Genomic DNA, 15,628 nt, shown 5'->3' on the forward strand with positions numbered 1-15,628 from the left:
GGAGAAAATATTTGCAAATGAAACAACAGACAAAGGCTTAATCTCCAAAATATACGAACAGCTCAATATCAAAAAAAACAATCCAGTTAAAAAATGGCAGAAGACCTAAATAGACATTTCACCAAGAAAGACACACAGATGGCCAAGAGACACATGAAAAGATGCTCAACATCACTAATTACTAGAGAAATGCAAATCAAAACTGCAATGAGGTATCACCTCATGGCCATTCTTAATTCATGTGTACCCCTGCCAACCTTCCCTGTTATCAGGTTATTTAAAAACAAATCCCAAGTGATATATTTTACCCTCAATCAGCATGATAGAAGCACCACATTTTTATTCATATATGTGAATGTAAATCCATAGAAAACAAACTGGAAGAATTCATGCTAAAAGTGGTTTCTTCTGTAAGAGGGCTAGTATTTGAGGTGAATGGAAAGGATGACTTTAAGCTCATCTTGTTTGAACTTTTTATAATGAGATTACATTAATGTCTTATGTAATTTAAAATAGATTTAAAGTGGATTAAAATCATGATGTTTTTATACAGTGGAATACTATACATTCTATATTGTAATAGCAATATAAAAAGGTACAAGCTGCTGAAACATAGTAATGTTGATGAATTTCAGAAACACGTTGAGTGAAGTAGATGAAAAAGAACACGCTGTGTGATTCCATTTACTTAAAGATCAGAGAGAGGCAGATTAATCTGTGGTAAGCAGTTATGTAGGGAGTGGGGGGTACCATTGACCTTGGAAAGGAGCATGGAGGAACTTTCTGAGTGGTGGTGATGTTCTATAGCTTGATCTGGGTGGTGGCGACATGGGTATATACATTTGTCAAAACTCATAAAACTACACAAGATTTGAGCATTTTATTGTGCATGAATTATACCTCAGTAAAACAGTAGAAAAATTAGTATCAAAGTTCTACCAAGATATCAAGGAGTTACCAAAAAGAAAGTGAGAATTGAGAGGGAGCCCAGAATCCTGACAACACTTGACCTGAGGACAATAAAGTGTGTTTCTGAAAACCACCTAGAATTTTACCAACCAAAGATAATCACCATGTTTTATATTTTACTGTGTATTCTCATTTACTTTTATAAAAGAAAGATGTTATAATCAAGTTTATAAAGAACCATTAAAAAAATAAAACGATGTTACAAATTTTTCAAACCTGCTTCTTTGACCCAACATTAGGATTTAAGAGCCACCATATACTGAAGGTTAACTGTGTGAAAGGTCCCAGGCCTGTTTTTTTATCTGCATGATCTCAAGATCTTCCATTTTGTTTAATTACATACTGTCCCACTTTATGGCCACATCATAATTTAATCCCCTATGACCACACTTTGCATGTTATATATGTTGTGCATTTTTCACTAGAACTTAAGCTCCGTGAGGACAAGGAACTTTGTCTAGTTCATTACTGGGTCCCTAGCATCTCACAACGTCTGGCACATTAATGGGCACTCAGTAAATACTGAATTAATAGCACTTAAATGTACATCTTTACCCTTGCATCTAGTTTCCTTCAGATAAATTCCTAGAAGTGGAATTGTTTGGATTATATGGTATATGCTTTTTTTGGATAAATATGACGGCCCTATAGAAGAGTTGTATCCATGTACACCGAATACCAGCAGTGTATGAGCGTCTATTGCTCCAACCATTGGTTTACATTTTAACTTGAGGAAATTAAAGTTTTAATATTAGAAAAAGGGAAAAATTTTTGTTCAAATACATAGTTTTATTTATGTTTTATGGTAAGGCATAAATTAATCTATATAAGTTGGGATTTTATTTTATCCACTGGGTTGGTTGGCTGATTTTCTGGTAGCCAGTGGATAGGGAATTCATCAAATAAAGATTTTATGTGTGTGTTTTAAAGTACTGAAGATTTTAGAAGAAAGTTCTACACAAAGAACACTTTGAAAACATAATTATTAATTGCTTAATCTTGACTAAATATAGAGGGGTGTTCTAATGCCCTTTAAGGTTTCTAGATAAGTGGTGGTGTTCTTAATAGAACTGTATATTTTTAAACTTTTTTTTTTTTTTTTTTTTCATTTTTACAGACAGGAAAACTAATTTTGAAACCTAGGCCTCATGTTCAATGATAATCTGCACTCATTGTTATGGGACTTAAAACAACCTTTCTTCAAAAAGTGATACAGCAAAAAGCCATAAAGGATTGCTTTTTACAGTTGGATATGTGAACGTCATAGCAACAACTGACAAGAAATGTGCAATATTTACCCAGATTATCTTCATGGTGATGACTCGTGTAATCAGTGCTTTGGTACCTTTGCTTATTTGTGTTTCAGTATTAGTGTCACTTTAGTACTTCAGATCCTGCAAAGATTTTTGCAGATGAAGTATGTATGTATGTTACTAAGTTAAACTTAGAAACAGAACCTCATCCAGTTTTTATAATGTATTTTTGTAAACTACTGTAAATAGCAAATCAATGCCAGTGTTAAAAAGGAAATGTTATGTGGACTTTGTTCTCCTGCACCAGTGTTTTAGGAACATCTGCTGGCCATCTCCACAGCTCTTTAAAACCAGCTATTACGTATAGCTGTGCCTTTCACTCTTACACTCCTCTCTTTTAATCATAATGCAGGAAAAACATCGGATTGAGCTTAGACTAAGGAAAATTCATCTCCATTATGTTATAAGAAATTATAGGTGTTTTGAGAAACAGTTTTTGTTAAAACTAGATAGTGAACTTCAGCCACTATTGTGATATTTTCCAGTTCATTGTTTTCATTTAATGCTAAATATACTTTATATTTTTTTAATGATTTTAAGAACACTCCAAAGGCTTCTGAATAGACAAGTTTAGTTATAAATTATGTATTGTCTGGGGAATTTGATAGTCATTGTTTTAGATAAAGGGATTTTATGCTGTGGTAGACATGCTGTTACATTAGTTTTGTGCAGGTGTGATTGATCAGCCACACCATCACAGGGATGACTTGGGAGCAGTGCCACAACTAGAGTCTACAATTCTTCCTGTTTAGAGAGTGTTAATGACATACTGTGTATGCATATTAGCCACATGTACTATAACAGCCCTTAAAATTAAACTTTTGGGATTGCTGTAAATATTTTAAAGAACTGGAGGTGCCTTTTACCTGTTTATTAGAAGATTTTGAAAGGTTTAAATTATTTCACGAGCAATCTTTTAAATTTCATTTAGCATAAGGCTGAAAATTCAAAAACAGGACAAAAAAACTTTTTAACAAGGCTGCCGTTTATCTTAAACGTGTTCATCTTGGCTTTCATGTGTACAAAATTTCATTCTTTGAACTGCAGCAATAAACCCCTCTGCTCCTACGAAGTTTTAAGAGGGTATTCCATATATTCTGCATTGTTTTATTTCCTGTAAATTTTGTAGGTAAATATGTGCATAAAATAAATACTTTATATATACTTAGTGATTGGGCTTTTTCCTTGGTTTATTTTAAGTCTGTAACGGAAAAAAATTTTAAGCATACTGAGTGTGTCAGGTACAGGCTAACATAAAATGAGTCAGATACAGGCTGAGTAAAATGAGATACTTTAACTGTGTGTCCGGTAGAGCAAATTTCAAGTAGCAGTTGAAGGTACCCAGTTTATTAGGCTGTGACTACTTTAAATATTTCATTTTTTAAAAAATATTTATTTATTTATTTTGCTGCGCCGGGTCTTAGTTGTGGCATGTTGGATCTTCATTGAGGCATGCGGGATCTTTTAGTTGCAGCATGCGGAATCTAGTTCCCTGACCAGGGTTTGAACCTGGGCGCCCCCCCCACCCCCGCATTGAGAGTGCGGAGTCCCAACCGCTGGACCACCAGGGAAGTCCCCTTTTAATATTTCTTATTCATCATTGTCTGATAATATTTGGTGTTTAATTAGGAAATGCAGGTTTTCTCAAAAATTAAGCTCTACAAACCTGGATCACTAGTTTCCTCCAAGAGTATAAAGCTGAAGAGGGATTTTATGTGTCCTAAATCCTTTTTGGAATCATCAGCTACTTTTTGTATTTAACAAAATCCTTGAATCTTTTCCCCTAGAAAAATATGTCTGTGTATGTACATATGCTGTGCATGTACTTGGAGAGGTTTTCAAGGATTTCTTGATGCCAGGCTACTTGGAATCCATTGGCTCCAAGAAAGAAACTTTTGTTACAGTTCCAAAGATTTTTCATACCTTTACTTCTAACAACAATTCATTTTCCAAAAAGTCTTTGCTCTGGTTGAAATGGCCCAAGGATCCTTGTCAGGTTAGCCTCTCATCACTAGCACCCTCACTGTCTCATATGCTCTTCCACACTGTTAACGAAATTACTGTTGAGTCTAGTCCTCTAACTTTACAGGTGGGGAAGACAGTCTTAGATTATCAAAGTGACTTTACTCTACGTCCCCATGACTTATTGAAGACAACCAACACCAAGTCTCTTGAGTCTGATTGAAAGGATGTTTATGTGTGTGTGTGTTGAACTTAAGTCATGAGCCATTATAATGGTATGGTTAAGAATGTAAACTCTTACGCCAAACTGGATTCTACTACTTGCTAGTTTTGTAACCTTAGGCAAATTAGTAACCTTAGTTTTTTCATTTATACTCAGATCTACTACTTGCTAGTTTTGTGACCTTAGGCAAATTAGTAACCTTAGTTTTTTCATTTATAAAATGGGTATAATGCCAATCTCCTCGGTAGAGGAAGATAATGTATAGGATATAGGTATATCGCCAGTCATCTTATATTGAGTATTAAATTGTTAATTCATGGAGAGCACTTAAACAGTGCTTGGCTACAGAGTCAATGCTCAGTAAATCTAGTTGTTAAACCAAACACTAAAAGTAAAAAAAGGGGGCTTCTGGTGGCGCAGTGGTTGAGAGTCCGCCTGACGATGCAGGGGACACGGGTTCGTGCCCTGGTCCGGGAAGATCCCACATGCCGCGGAGCGGCTAGAGCCGTGAGCCATGGCCGCTGAGCCTGCACTTCCAGAGCCTCCGCATTGTACCGCAAAAAAATAAAAATAAAAAAAGGAACAAAACAAAAAACCTCATTGTTAACAACTTTACCTAATATCAGCATCTCAGTTGAGATAGCCAGGAGGAAGTTGTGCTTATCTTTTGAATCAAGCAAACTCCTGAATACTGGATTAAATACAAAGAGAAAGGCTGTTTGGCCTGAATGATTTAAGAAACCTAAAATGGTTCTAGGTGTTTTTTCAAGCAACTTCACTGAAAACATTAAGGCTGTGACTGCCTGATAGTGCTGCTTTTTGAGTGGCTCTTTTCTCCTTTAGAACTGGACTCTTGATGGGCATTTTGTAGAGACTTGAGTCTCTACATCCTTCTGGCTGACAGATGCTCTGCCTTCATCAGCAACTAAAGTGGCTCTATCATTTCCTCTCCTGTTGAAACCAAAGAAACTTGAGTCTCATTCGTTTTCCAGACTAAACTTTCTATATGCTTTACATTAGGTAAGTATAATTTCTATCTTTTTCTACTAAAAATAGGTGCACCTTGTCTGCATCATAGAACACAAAACACTTTTTAAATTGATGTTTTTAGTGAATGATTGTGTGCTATGCAAGTCTGTGTGAGAGACAAAAAAGAAAGTAAAAGGATATCCATTACCTGAAAGTTTTAGGTGTGTTGTTTCATCGCCTTTGTACACTGCCTTTTAAGTGACAAGTGCTTTGTTGGGTATTTGTGTGAGGAAGAATTTTGCACTCTCAGAACTTGTTGCCTGGTGGGGAATACAGACCAGTGATTGAGAGTTACCATGTGGTTTAAGTGCTATGAGAGGTAAAAGTGTGGGATGCTATAGGAGCCCAGAGGAAATGGGCCAGCCCAGACACAACTTGACAGAGGTTATTTCCTTCTGATCTGAAGGGCCAGTCGTGGGGGGTAGGGGTGGGGCAGAGGCAGTTCTTGAACTTGTCTGGCGGCGAGGAGTTGGAGAGGATTTGTGACAAGAGCTGAGGCTGGAGGTAAGTAGGCATCTGGGGTTGGGAGTCTCGTGAGGGTAGTGGCAAGCCACCAAAGTGTTTTGGTAGGGAAGTGACTTAACTGGATTTGCATTTTATGATCATGACTGCTCCTGTGTGGACTGAAGGGCCATGCCCTGGAGGGCAGTTGGGAACTGCTGCTGTGTAGTCCAGGTGAGAGATGAGGGCTCCTGAACCAGAGAAGTAAGAGCTTTTAGTAGTCAGATGAGTGGGACTTTGTGGGAGGCCAAGAGAGGGAGCAGTTGAGCATAAAGTCTACCGCTTTTTCCATCCTGGGTTACCTGTTACAGAAATAAAGTTTCAATGATCACCAATGATTGGGAACTATTTTCTCTTCTTAGAGAGTCCCTATGCTCCAAAGCATATTAAAAGCTCCAAGTGGTCCTGCAGTAGAGAAACCTGTTTCCCTGACATTTTGTGAAATGCCTGTTAATGTACACTGTGGATATTTGTCATGATATTTGTCTACCAAGGTTTTTTTGAATGCCCTTGCTAGGTGTGGGGAATGCCAGCTGAATGAGTCCAGTCTCTGAAGACAACCCAGAAAACTTCCCTCCTTTGCATTTGGGACAAGGGTGAGGCCGTAAAGATAAGTTTCTGTTGCAGAGTACTTAGTAGTGCTCAGTGGTAGTGGCACCGGTTTCCTCATCAGACCAGTTTGATGGCATGGGTCTGGGCATTTTTTTCTAAAAGTTTAGCCTTGAACTGGTTCTCCAGACCTCCCCAAAATCCTGTGAGGTACCCAATACCCTTTCGATAGTCTGTCTTGTTTAATCAGCCAAAGTCAGCTTCTCTTTCTTGCCAATAAGACCCTGACTTACAGAATATTACACAGAAGAAGTGTTCCAAAGAGCATGCTTTGAGGAGAGTTGACCCATCCCTGGAAGGGACTAGGGAGCTACTTTAAACCCAGCGTGATGTCATCTGCCAGGTAAGGGGTCTCTGGGCCAAGAGTCCAGCCTGGCAGATTGACTTGGGTCATAGTCCTGGTTCCTCCATTAACCGCTTAGGCAGGTGACTTAAAGTCCCTGTATTCTGAGTCCTTGTCATCTGTGTATCTTTAGTACCCTAGAGCACCTGGCATTTGGAAGATGCTCAGTTACTGTTGGTTGAATGAATGAATGAACCTTAACTTTGGTATTTAAATTTTGTACATAATTACACTAAGTCATAAGTTTTCTTATGTAATGTACCTAGTTTTATGGGGAGGTTCTTACCATAGAAGGCTAAATGCTAAGATTTGTAAGGTAAATAACAGTAGGGAAACTAAAATAGCTAAGTCTATTATAACTTCATTAAGTATATCAAAAGAGAAATACTGTATATCCTTGCTAGAAGTTGCTTTTTTAAAAAAAATTTATTTGTTTTTGGCTGCTCTGGATCTTCGCTGCTGCGCGTGGGTTTTCTCTAGTTGCGGCGAGCGGGAGCTACTCTTCCTTGCGCTGCGCAGGCTACTCATTGAGGTGGCTTCTCTTGTTGCAGAGCACGGGCTCTAGGCACGCGAGCTTCAGTAGTTGTACGTGGGCTCAGTAGTTGTGGCTCGAGGGCTCTAGAGCTCAGGCTCAGTAGTTGTGGTGCATGGGTTTAGTTGCTCCGCGGCATGTGGGATCTTTCCGGACCAGCGCTTGAACCTGTGTCCCCTGCGTTGGCAGGTGGATTCTTAACCATTGCGCCACCAGAGAAGCCCCTAAAACAATAATTTCATACCATCAAATATTCAGCTCATACTTCCCCAATCGCCTCATAAGTGTCTCTTTTAGAGTTGGTTTGTCTGAATCAAGAATCAGATAAATTTAAATAGCAACAGTTTGGAAAAAAAAAAACAAACTAGAACAAACTAGGGTCCGGGCCTGGGTTTCTGAAATTATATCTGATTACATTTGTGAGCTCATGCATATAGAATACTTTTTCAATAAATAAAGTGACTCCAGTTAAGAGCTTCCACAGTAAACATTATCACAGTGAACGCCATTGCTATCTCTTCATGTATGAACAACTTCAAAGGAAATGGGGAACCCAATACTCAAGTCACAATGACAGTCCAGTATGACTGCTGTGCGGCATCCTTAGAGAATTCCCAGTCCAGATAAGGGCAGGAGGAAAGGAAGGAGATCACTGGAATGGATATATTTGAACATACGGCAAATACTGTTGACAAAGATGTTAGACATTTGGAAAAAAATAATGGCAGATTGATGGAAAGCCAGGATAATGAAAAAAAGGCAATTATTAACTCCAAGAAAAATGAAGGTTGTATAAGAAAGAGACTGGCTTTAGTGGACTTCTTAGAAGTTTAGCAGTGAGCAATATTTGCATTGTCCTAGTAATTTGGATAGTGATCGCTGATTTAATTGTGGTACAGTTTTGTTGGATGAAGGAGAAATGGGGGAGAGGGTACAGGAGAGCCAAGTCCTTACCTACCAGGGCAAGAAGGTAAGAAATAGTATATGATACTGACAAATAAGAAAAAGTAATAGCTTATCATTTGGGAGCATGGAGATAATAATAGGAGAAACAGGTAGAAGAGTTGAGAATGTCTACTTCCTAGAATGGGCTTGGGGTTGGGAAGAAGTAAAGCAAGGGACTGCCGTTCCTCCTTTTATGATTTTTCAAATTGTGTATATATATAAATACTTCTTTTCAGTGAGGTAGCAAAATGAATATGAGTTTGCTAGCTGGAGTAGTTCATTTTATGAGTGGAGAAACAGGTATAGAGAGCATTTTACCCAATTTGGGAGCCTTTGCTCTGCTCTTATACATAGTCATTTTCTATGTTCCTTCCTTTATCTGGTGTTACCCATTAAAACTTTGGTTTCCTCAGTTTGCTAGCTCTTCAGTAAATACCAACAAATTCATTAGGAGATAGTGTATTGCATTTATTACAACTCAAGTCTGACTGTGTAGGGTCAGTCCCATATTTGTCGTTTGCAAATCACATGCTTTTAGGCAAGTAGCTTAACTTCTCTGTGCCTCAGTTCTCTCATCTCTAACATAGGGATGCTAACGTCACATGGGATTGTTGACGGTTTATATAGCTTAATACGTGCAAAACTCTTAGAGCAGTGTCTGGCACATAGTGATGGCTCAATAAATACTGTCAGTGAGACCCTCACTCTCCAAATAGGGAATGGAACCCATTTTAATTACCAATGAATATGGGGGAACTGATCAAAACAGGGATAGGTTCTAAAGGCTTTTAAAAAAATCAACTTTACTGAGGTTAATTTACGTAAAACAACTCTCTAATTATTATAAAAACCAGTTTTTAACTGTACAGTTTGATGGATTTTGATAAATGTAGCACCCCTGTAACAATCACTACAAGCAAGACACAGAACATTTCAATCACCCCAAAGGGTTCCATCCCCCCATTTCCCAGTCAGTTCCATCCCCAACCCCTGGCTCTGGGCAACTCTTGTTCGGCTCTTTAGATTTGTGGTTTCTAGAGTTTCACATAAATGAAATCATAGTATAATCATATAGTACTCTTTTGTCTGGTTTCTTTTGCTAAACATATTTTTGAGACTTTTTGTCTATGTTAATATATGTATCTGTAATCCATTCCTTTTCATTGCTTTTTTTTGTTTCTCCATTTACCTGTTGATGGGTATTTGGATTGTTTCCAGTTTGGGGCTGTTATTAATAGACCTTCTGTGAATATTCATGTACAGTTCAGTGTGGATATATTCATTTTTCTTGGGAATACCTGGAGTGGGATTGCTGGATTATGGGCTGGTGTACGTGACTTTATAGGAAACCACTCAACTGTTTTCTGAAGAGGTTGCCCCATTTTACATTCCCACCAGCAATGTTTGAAGGTTCCAGGAGCTATACACCCACTAAAAAGGCTAAAATGAGAAAGACTGACAATACTGGTTTAGGCGAAGAGATAGAACTGACTCTGTTGACTTTTGGGTAAATAGGATGCTCTTAAAATGTTCTCCCATCACTCTGTTTGGATCAAAACCATTTAAGGTTTGTTCCTTTCCAAAGGTTAAGTGAGTTAGATGGAATTTAGGGCAATCTGTATTGCCCTAAATACTCAACGCAACGAAGAGTAGCCCAGGCTCGCCGCAACTAGAGAAAGCCTGCGCACAGCAACGAAGACCCAACGCAGCCATAAATAAATAAATAAATAAATAAATAAATAAATAAGCAAGCAAGCCAATACTACCTGCTCATAGTATTGGTTTATTTATTTATTTATTTATTTATTTATTTATTTATTTATACTCAACGCAACGAACAGAAATAAATAAATAAATAAATAAATAAATAAATAAATAAATAAATAAATAAATAAATAAATAAATAAATAAGCAAGCCAATACTACCTGCTCATAGTATTGGCTTATTTATTTATTTATTTATTTATTTATTTATTTATACTCAACGCAACGAAGAGTAGCCCAGGCTTAAATAAATAAATAAATAAATAAATAAATAAATAAATAAATAAATAAATAAATAAATAAATAAATAAATAAATAAATAAATAAATAAGCCAATACTACCTGCTCATTCTAGAAAACCCCCAAACTAAAATAGTTGAAAAATAATATATTTAAATGATCTCCCTTAACTCCCCCTATAGTTAAACACTCATAGGTATTCCCTTTGTGTGTTTTTCCAAAAATGGGATTATACTATATATGCTGCTTTGTAACCTGCCTTTTTGCTTCATAGTACCTGGTGAACACCCTTCTTGCCTTATGAATAAACACTGTCAAAGGATGATTTTCAACAAGTTTAAATTTTCATTCATCAAATAAACGTATAGTGAGCATGTGTCAGTTCCTTAATGAAGGAACCAGGAAGATTGTAAAATTGGTATAAAGGAGGAACAAATTTATTCAGTGAGGAAAAATATACTTAAACAAGACTGCTAGGAAAGCATAAGATTCCTAGAAAGAAGAAAAGATTGGCAGCACTCTTTTTTTTTTTTTTTTTGGTTTTTTTAATTTATTTTTAAATGAATTTTTATTGGAGTATAGTTGCTTTACAATGTTGTGTTCATAGGCAGAACTCTGACATAAATTGCAGCAATAGTTTTTTGGATCCTAAACTGAAGGAAATAAAAGCAAAAATAAACAAATGGGACCTAATTGAACCTAAAAGCTTTTGCACAGTAAACTAAACCACCGACAAAATGGAAAGACAACCCACTGAATGGGAGAAAATATTTGCAAATGATACGACTGATAAGGGGTTACTATCCAAAATACATAAACAATTCAACATCAAAAAGACAAACAACCCAATTAAAAAATGAGCAGAAGAACTGAATAGACATTTTTCCAAAGAAGACATACAGATGGCCAACAGGCACCTGAAAAGATGCGCACCGTCATTAATCATCAGGGAAAATGCAAATTAAGACCACAGTGAGATATCCCCTCACACCTGTCAGAATGGGCTATCAGCAAAAAGAACACAAATAACAAATGTTGGTGAGGATGTGGAGAAAAGGGAACCCTTGCACACTGTTGGTGGGAATGTAAATTGGTGCAGCCACTGTGAAAAACAGTATGGAGGTTTATCAAAGAACTAAAAATAGAGCTACCATATGACCCAGCAATACCACTCCTGTGTGTATATATATATATAGAGAGAGAGAGAGACAGAGAGAGAGAGAGAGAGAGAGCGCGCAAACGCACTAGTTGAAAAAGATACACGCACCCCAATGTGCATAGCAGCATTATTTACAATTGCCAAGATACAGAAGCAACCTAAGTGTCCATGAACAGATGTATGGATAAAGAAGATGTGGTATATATATATGATGGAATACTACTCAGTTATAAAAAAGAATGAAATTTTGCCATTTGCAAAATGGATGGACTTGGAGGGTATTATGCTAAGTGAAATAAGTTGGACAGAGAAAGACAAATACTGTATGGTATCACTTATATGTAGAATCTAAAAAATAAAATAGTGACTATAACAAAGAAGAAATAGACTCACAGATACAGAGAATAAACTAGTAGTTACCAGTGGGGAGAGGGAAGGGGGGGAGGGGATTAAGAAGTACAAACTACTAGGGACTTCCCTGGCGGTCCAGCAGTTAAGACTCCTTAGCTTCCACTGCAAGGGGCATGGGTTCGATCCCTGGTTGGGGAACTAAGATCCCGCAAGCCGCAAACCACGTGGCACGGCCAAAAAAAAAAAACACCAAACAGTACAAACTACTATGTATAAAATAAATAAGCTACAAGGATATATTATACAACACAGGGAATATATTTTATATAAATTGTAATATTTTATAACTAATGGAATATAACCTTTAAAAATTGTGAATCACTATGTTGTACACCTGAAACTTATGTAATGTACATCAACGATACCTCAAAAAAGAAAGAAGATTGCTAGGTTAGGTATGAAATTGGTTATGTCCTACAAGGCAATGAAATTGTATTCTTTGAGGTTATATTTTCTACTAGACAGAAATAATTTGCATCTCAATAGGACAAAATCATTTGCAATTTATCAATCTATAAATTATATCTAACTTCATAGAGTCTAGGCCAATAAGCAAATAGTCACTCAACAAAAGTACATTTCTCTGATTCTTACCCTAGGGCAATATTGCTGCCCAGGAGACATTTGTCCTCTGAGGGGCAAAGTCATCCCCCCGTTTAGAACCCCTGGTGTAGATTTGCACTGTACAAAACGGTACACGGAGGGCTGAGGATAGAGTATCTTCTGGGACAGGAGGACAACAGGCCTGGCCCCACAGGACAGCCATCTTTTTGGTTTACATCTCCTATCCCACAATGAGTCTGTAACACTCAGAGGAACTGGAAGTAGATCTGAGACTGTGTATCAGGAAAATGGAAATGATTAATGCCAGGGTGTACTGGGGAAGCTTGCTGAGCTATATAGCCCCCAGGCCTGGGTAAAGGAAAGTCCAAAGAGTTTCTGGGGTGACTGAGGAGGCTCCCAGGCAAGAGATGAGGTGTTGGAAGCATGTGGCAGGGTGCTGTGGCCGCACAGGTAAGTCATGTAAAAGTCTGAGCCTGATTCTACCTGGTTCAGTTATGCACCTACAGGGGACTGTCAAAGGTTTTCAACGAATATTGATCGGAGTGTGTTTTTAGGAAGATTACCCAACAGACGTGTGAAGGGGGAGAAACAGGAGTCTGAGAGAAAAGCTAGTTCCTATTTAAAACAAAATTTATCTGCAAATAATTGATTACAAGCATTTTTATTGTCTCAAAAGGAAAGAGGCTTCTAAGCAATCTAATTCAAAAATTCCCTCTTGACAATGATAATTTGTAGGAAAAGGGGATGGTTGGCTGGATCATTGACGTTGATCATGTCAATCATTGCTTGGCTGGATTTTTTAAAATGCCTGGTTAACCTGGATTATTAGACTGGTTAAAGGTCACTGGGCTTCCCCTAAGACTGATGATCTTAGGTGGGTCCTGGAAGGGCTCTTAAGCTCATTAAATAGCTTATCATTCATTTTTAGCAGAAATGTAATTTCTCACAGGAAATAGTAATGAAATAGATCCCACAGTTCTCCCCCGACTAAGGTTTTGAACTATTTTTTCTTGCTCATCCCCACAGTGAGAGAAATAGCAAGAATCTGTTTTGTCTCCCCCTATTCTGTCTAGATTGCATGCCCTACTCTCTTGATTATGTGGTCTCTATTCATTTAAGAAATGGCATGCTTATTTTGTGCCAGGTCTTGGCCAGTGTTGGGAAGACAGTGATGTGTGAAAACAGGCAGTCTTATCCTCACAAGGTTTAGTGTGCAGTTGGGCAGAGTATGGGTATAAGAATTGTGTAGAACTATACACAAATTTAAGTTTAACTGTAATTTTGAACTGTGCTTTGAAGCGAAGGAACAGGATATGTGCCATCTCAAGGGAGACCCACCTCAGACTTCAAAATCAGAGGAGGCACCTATGAAGAAGTGACTCTTGCATTCACCGTGACAGGGCTGGGGTCTGGGGCTTGTCCAAAGTCCTTAGGCAGAAGAGGCCCTTTGGAGGGCAGCTTAAGGGCAGAATGCAGGAGGTGACGTGAGATGAAGCTGCAGGCTGGGATGAGACACTGCAGCCGGCTAAGATTTTGATCCCCATCCTAAGAGAAATGGAAGCCATTGAAAGGCTTCAAGCAAAGGAGTGCACATGAGAAAGTTGGAGGGATATTCATTCTGAAAGAAATCACTCCAGCTTCTCAACGGATGGTGAGGGTAGAAAAAGACCAGAAGGCCATGTGGTCAAGACAAGAGAAGATAGTAGCTTGGACTAGGGAGGTTAGGAGATCAGTAGCCAGAAAAGAGAGATCTAGGAAGTAAAACCCACCAACATATATCTGGGGGCTCCAAGTTTTCCTTGTACCTAAAGTTGGTCTTTGATAGGCCTCAGCTTCTGTACAACTTTAGCTACACCTCTGATTATTTTCCAAAATATGCTATAGTAATTAGTCATTTCCTTTACTAGACAGTCAACTCTTTGAGGGTAGGGTTGCCATGGGATGGAACTTTTCTCTCACACATTGGTGACCTGAAAGCTATATATCTATTGGGTGCTCCATAAATACATGTAATTATAAAGACTACATGAGATTCTCCTGTACTTTTCCTTCTTTCTGAGTACTTACCACAACTGTAATTAAATACTCACATAATTATATATTTAACACATCTCTCACTAAACTGTAAACTCCATAAGGACAAAGACAAATGACAGGGTCCATATCTGTCTTGGTTATTGTTTTATCCCAATGCCCAGCACTGTACCTGGTACTCAATAAATATTTGTGAAAAAATCCTTTTGTTATTTGTTAAATGAAAGTTTCAACCATACATTTATATGGTGCTTATTATGTGCCCGTCTCTGTTCTTAGCATATTAAACACATTAACACATTTATCCTTATAACAAGTCCATTACGTATATATTATTGGTATCCCCATTTCACTGATGAGGAAACTGAGGCAGGAAGGTTTAGTAACTTCTTAGGGAGTCCATCAAATAGGCACTTTGTTTATGACAGGAGCTGTGCTAGGCACAAAATAAAATCGTGGTTAATATTTTTTGAGCACCTACTACATACATACATCAGGCTTGGAGTTAGGCGCTTTACATTATATACATATATATTTTTTTTTATTTTTTATTTTTTATTTTTTTAATTTTTTTTTTTTGCGGTACGCGGGCCTCTCACTGCTGTGGCCTGTCCCGCTGCGGAGCACAGGCTCCGGACGCGCAGGCCCAGCTGCTCCGCGGCATGTGGGAACCTCCCGGGCCGAGGCACGAACCCGCGCCCCCTGCATCGGCAGGCGGACTCTCAACCACTGCGCCACCAGGGAAGCCCCATAATATTTTTTTAAGCCTCACAATAACCTGGCAAGTTAGGTATCCTTAATCGCATTTGATTATTATGGAAATAAAGGTTTGGCAAGTTCAGTAACTTGACAAATGTCACTAGCTGGTGGGAGGCGGAGTCGGTTCTACCCTTCAAATCAAGCCTTCCTGGGCTTCCCTGGTGGCGCAGTGGTTGCGCGTCAGCCTGCCGATGCAGGGGAACCGGCTTCGCGCCCCGGTCTGGGAGGATCCCACATGCCGCGGAGCGGCTGGGCCCGTGAGCCATGGCCG

The 15,628-nt window shown here is 38.4% G+C and overlaps 1 protein-coding gene across 2 annotated transcripts in view; it reads left to right on the forward strand.

Annotated features, from left to right (window-relative positions):
- Window positions 1-7,180, forward strand: part of CNEP1R1 (CTD nuclear envelope phosphatase 1 regulatory subunit 1) — an 18,034-nt gene extending 10,854 nt beyond the window's left edge. Inside the window, exons 6-8 of one of the 2 annotated variants that reach the window (XR_003676559.2) lie at window positions 2,087-2,310; window positions 5,311-5,487; window positions 6,515-7,180. Coding sequence is in view for 1 of the 2 variants with exons in the window: in XM_007113754.2 (XP_007113816.1) it covers window positions 2,087-2,128 (42 nt within the window). In the remaining variant the exon portion in view is untranslated. Of the gene's footprint in view, window positions 1-2,086; window positions 3,448-5,310; window positions 5,488-6,514 lie in introns of those variants that run through there. The other variant, XM_007113754.2, reaches the window with a different exon arrangement.
- Window positions 7,181-15,628: the final 8,448 nt, after the last annotated feature.

The sequence above is a fragment of the Physeter macrocephalus genome, chromosome 17 (genome assembly GCF_002837175.3).
Source record: "Physeter macrocephalus isolate SW-GA chromosome 17, ASM283717v5, whole genome shotgun sequence".
NCBI classification, from domain to species: Eukaryota; Metazoa; Chordata; class Mammalia; order Artiodactyla; family Physeteridae; genus Physeter; species Physeter macrocephalus.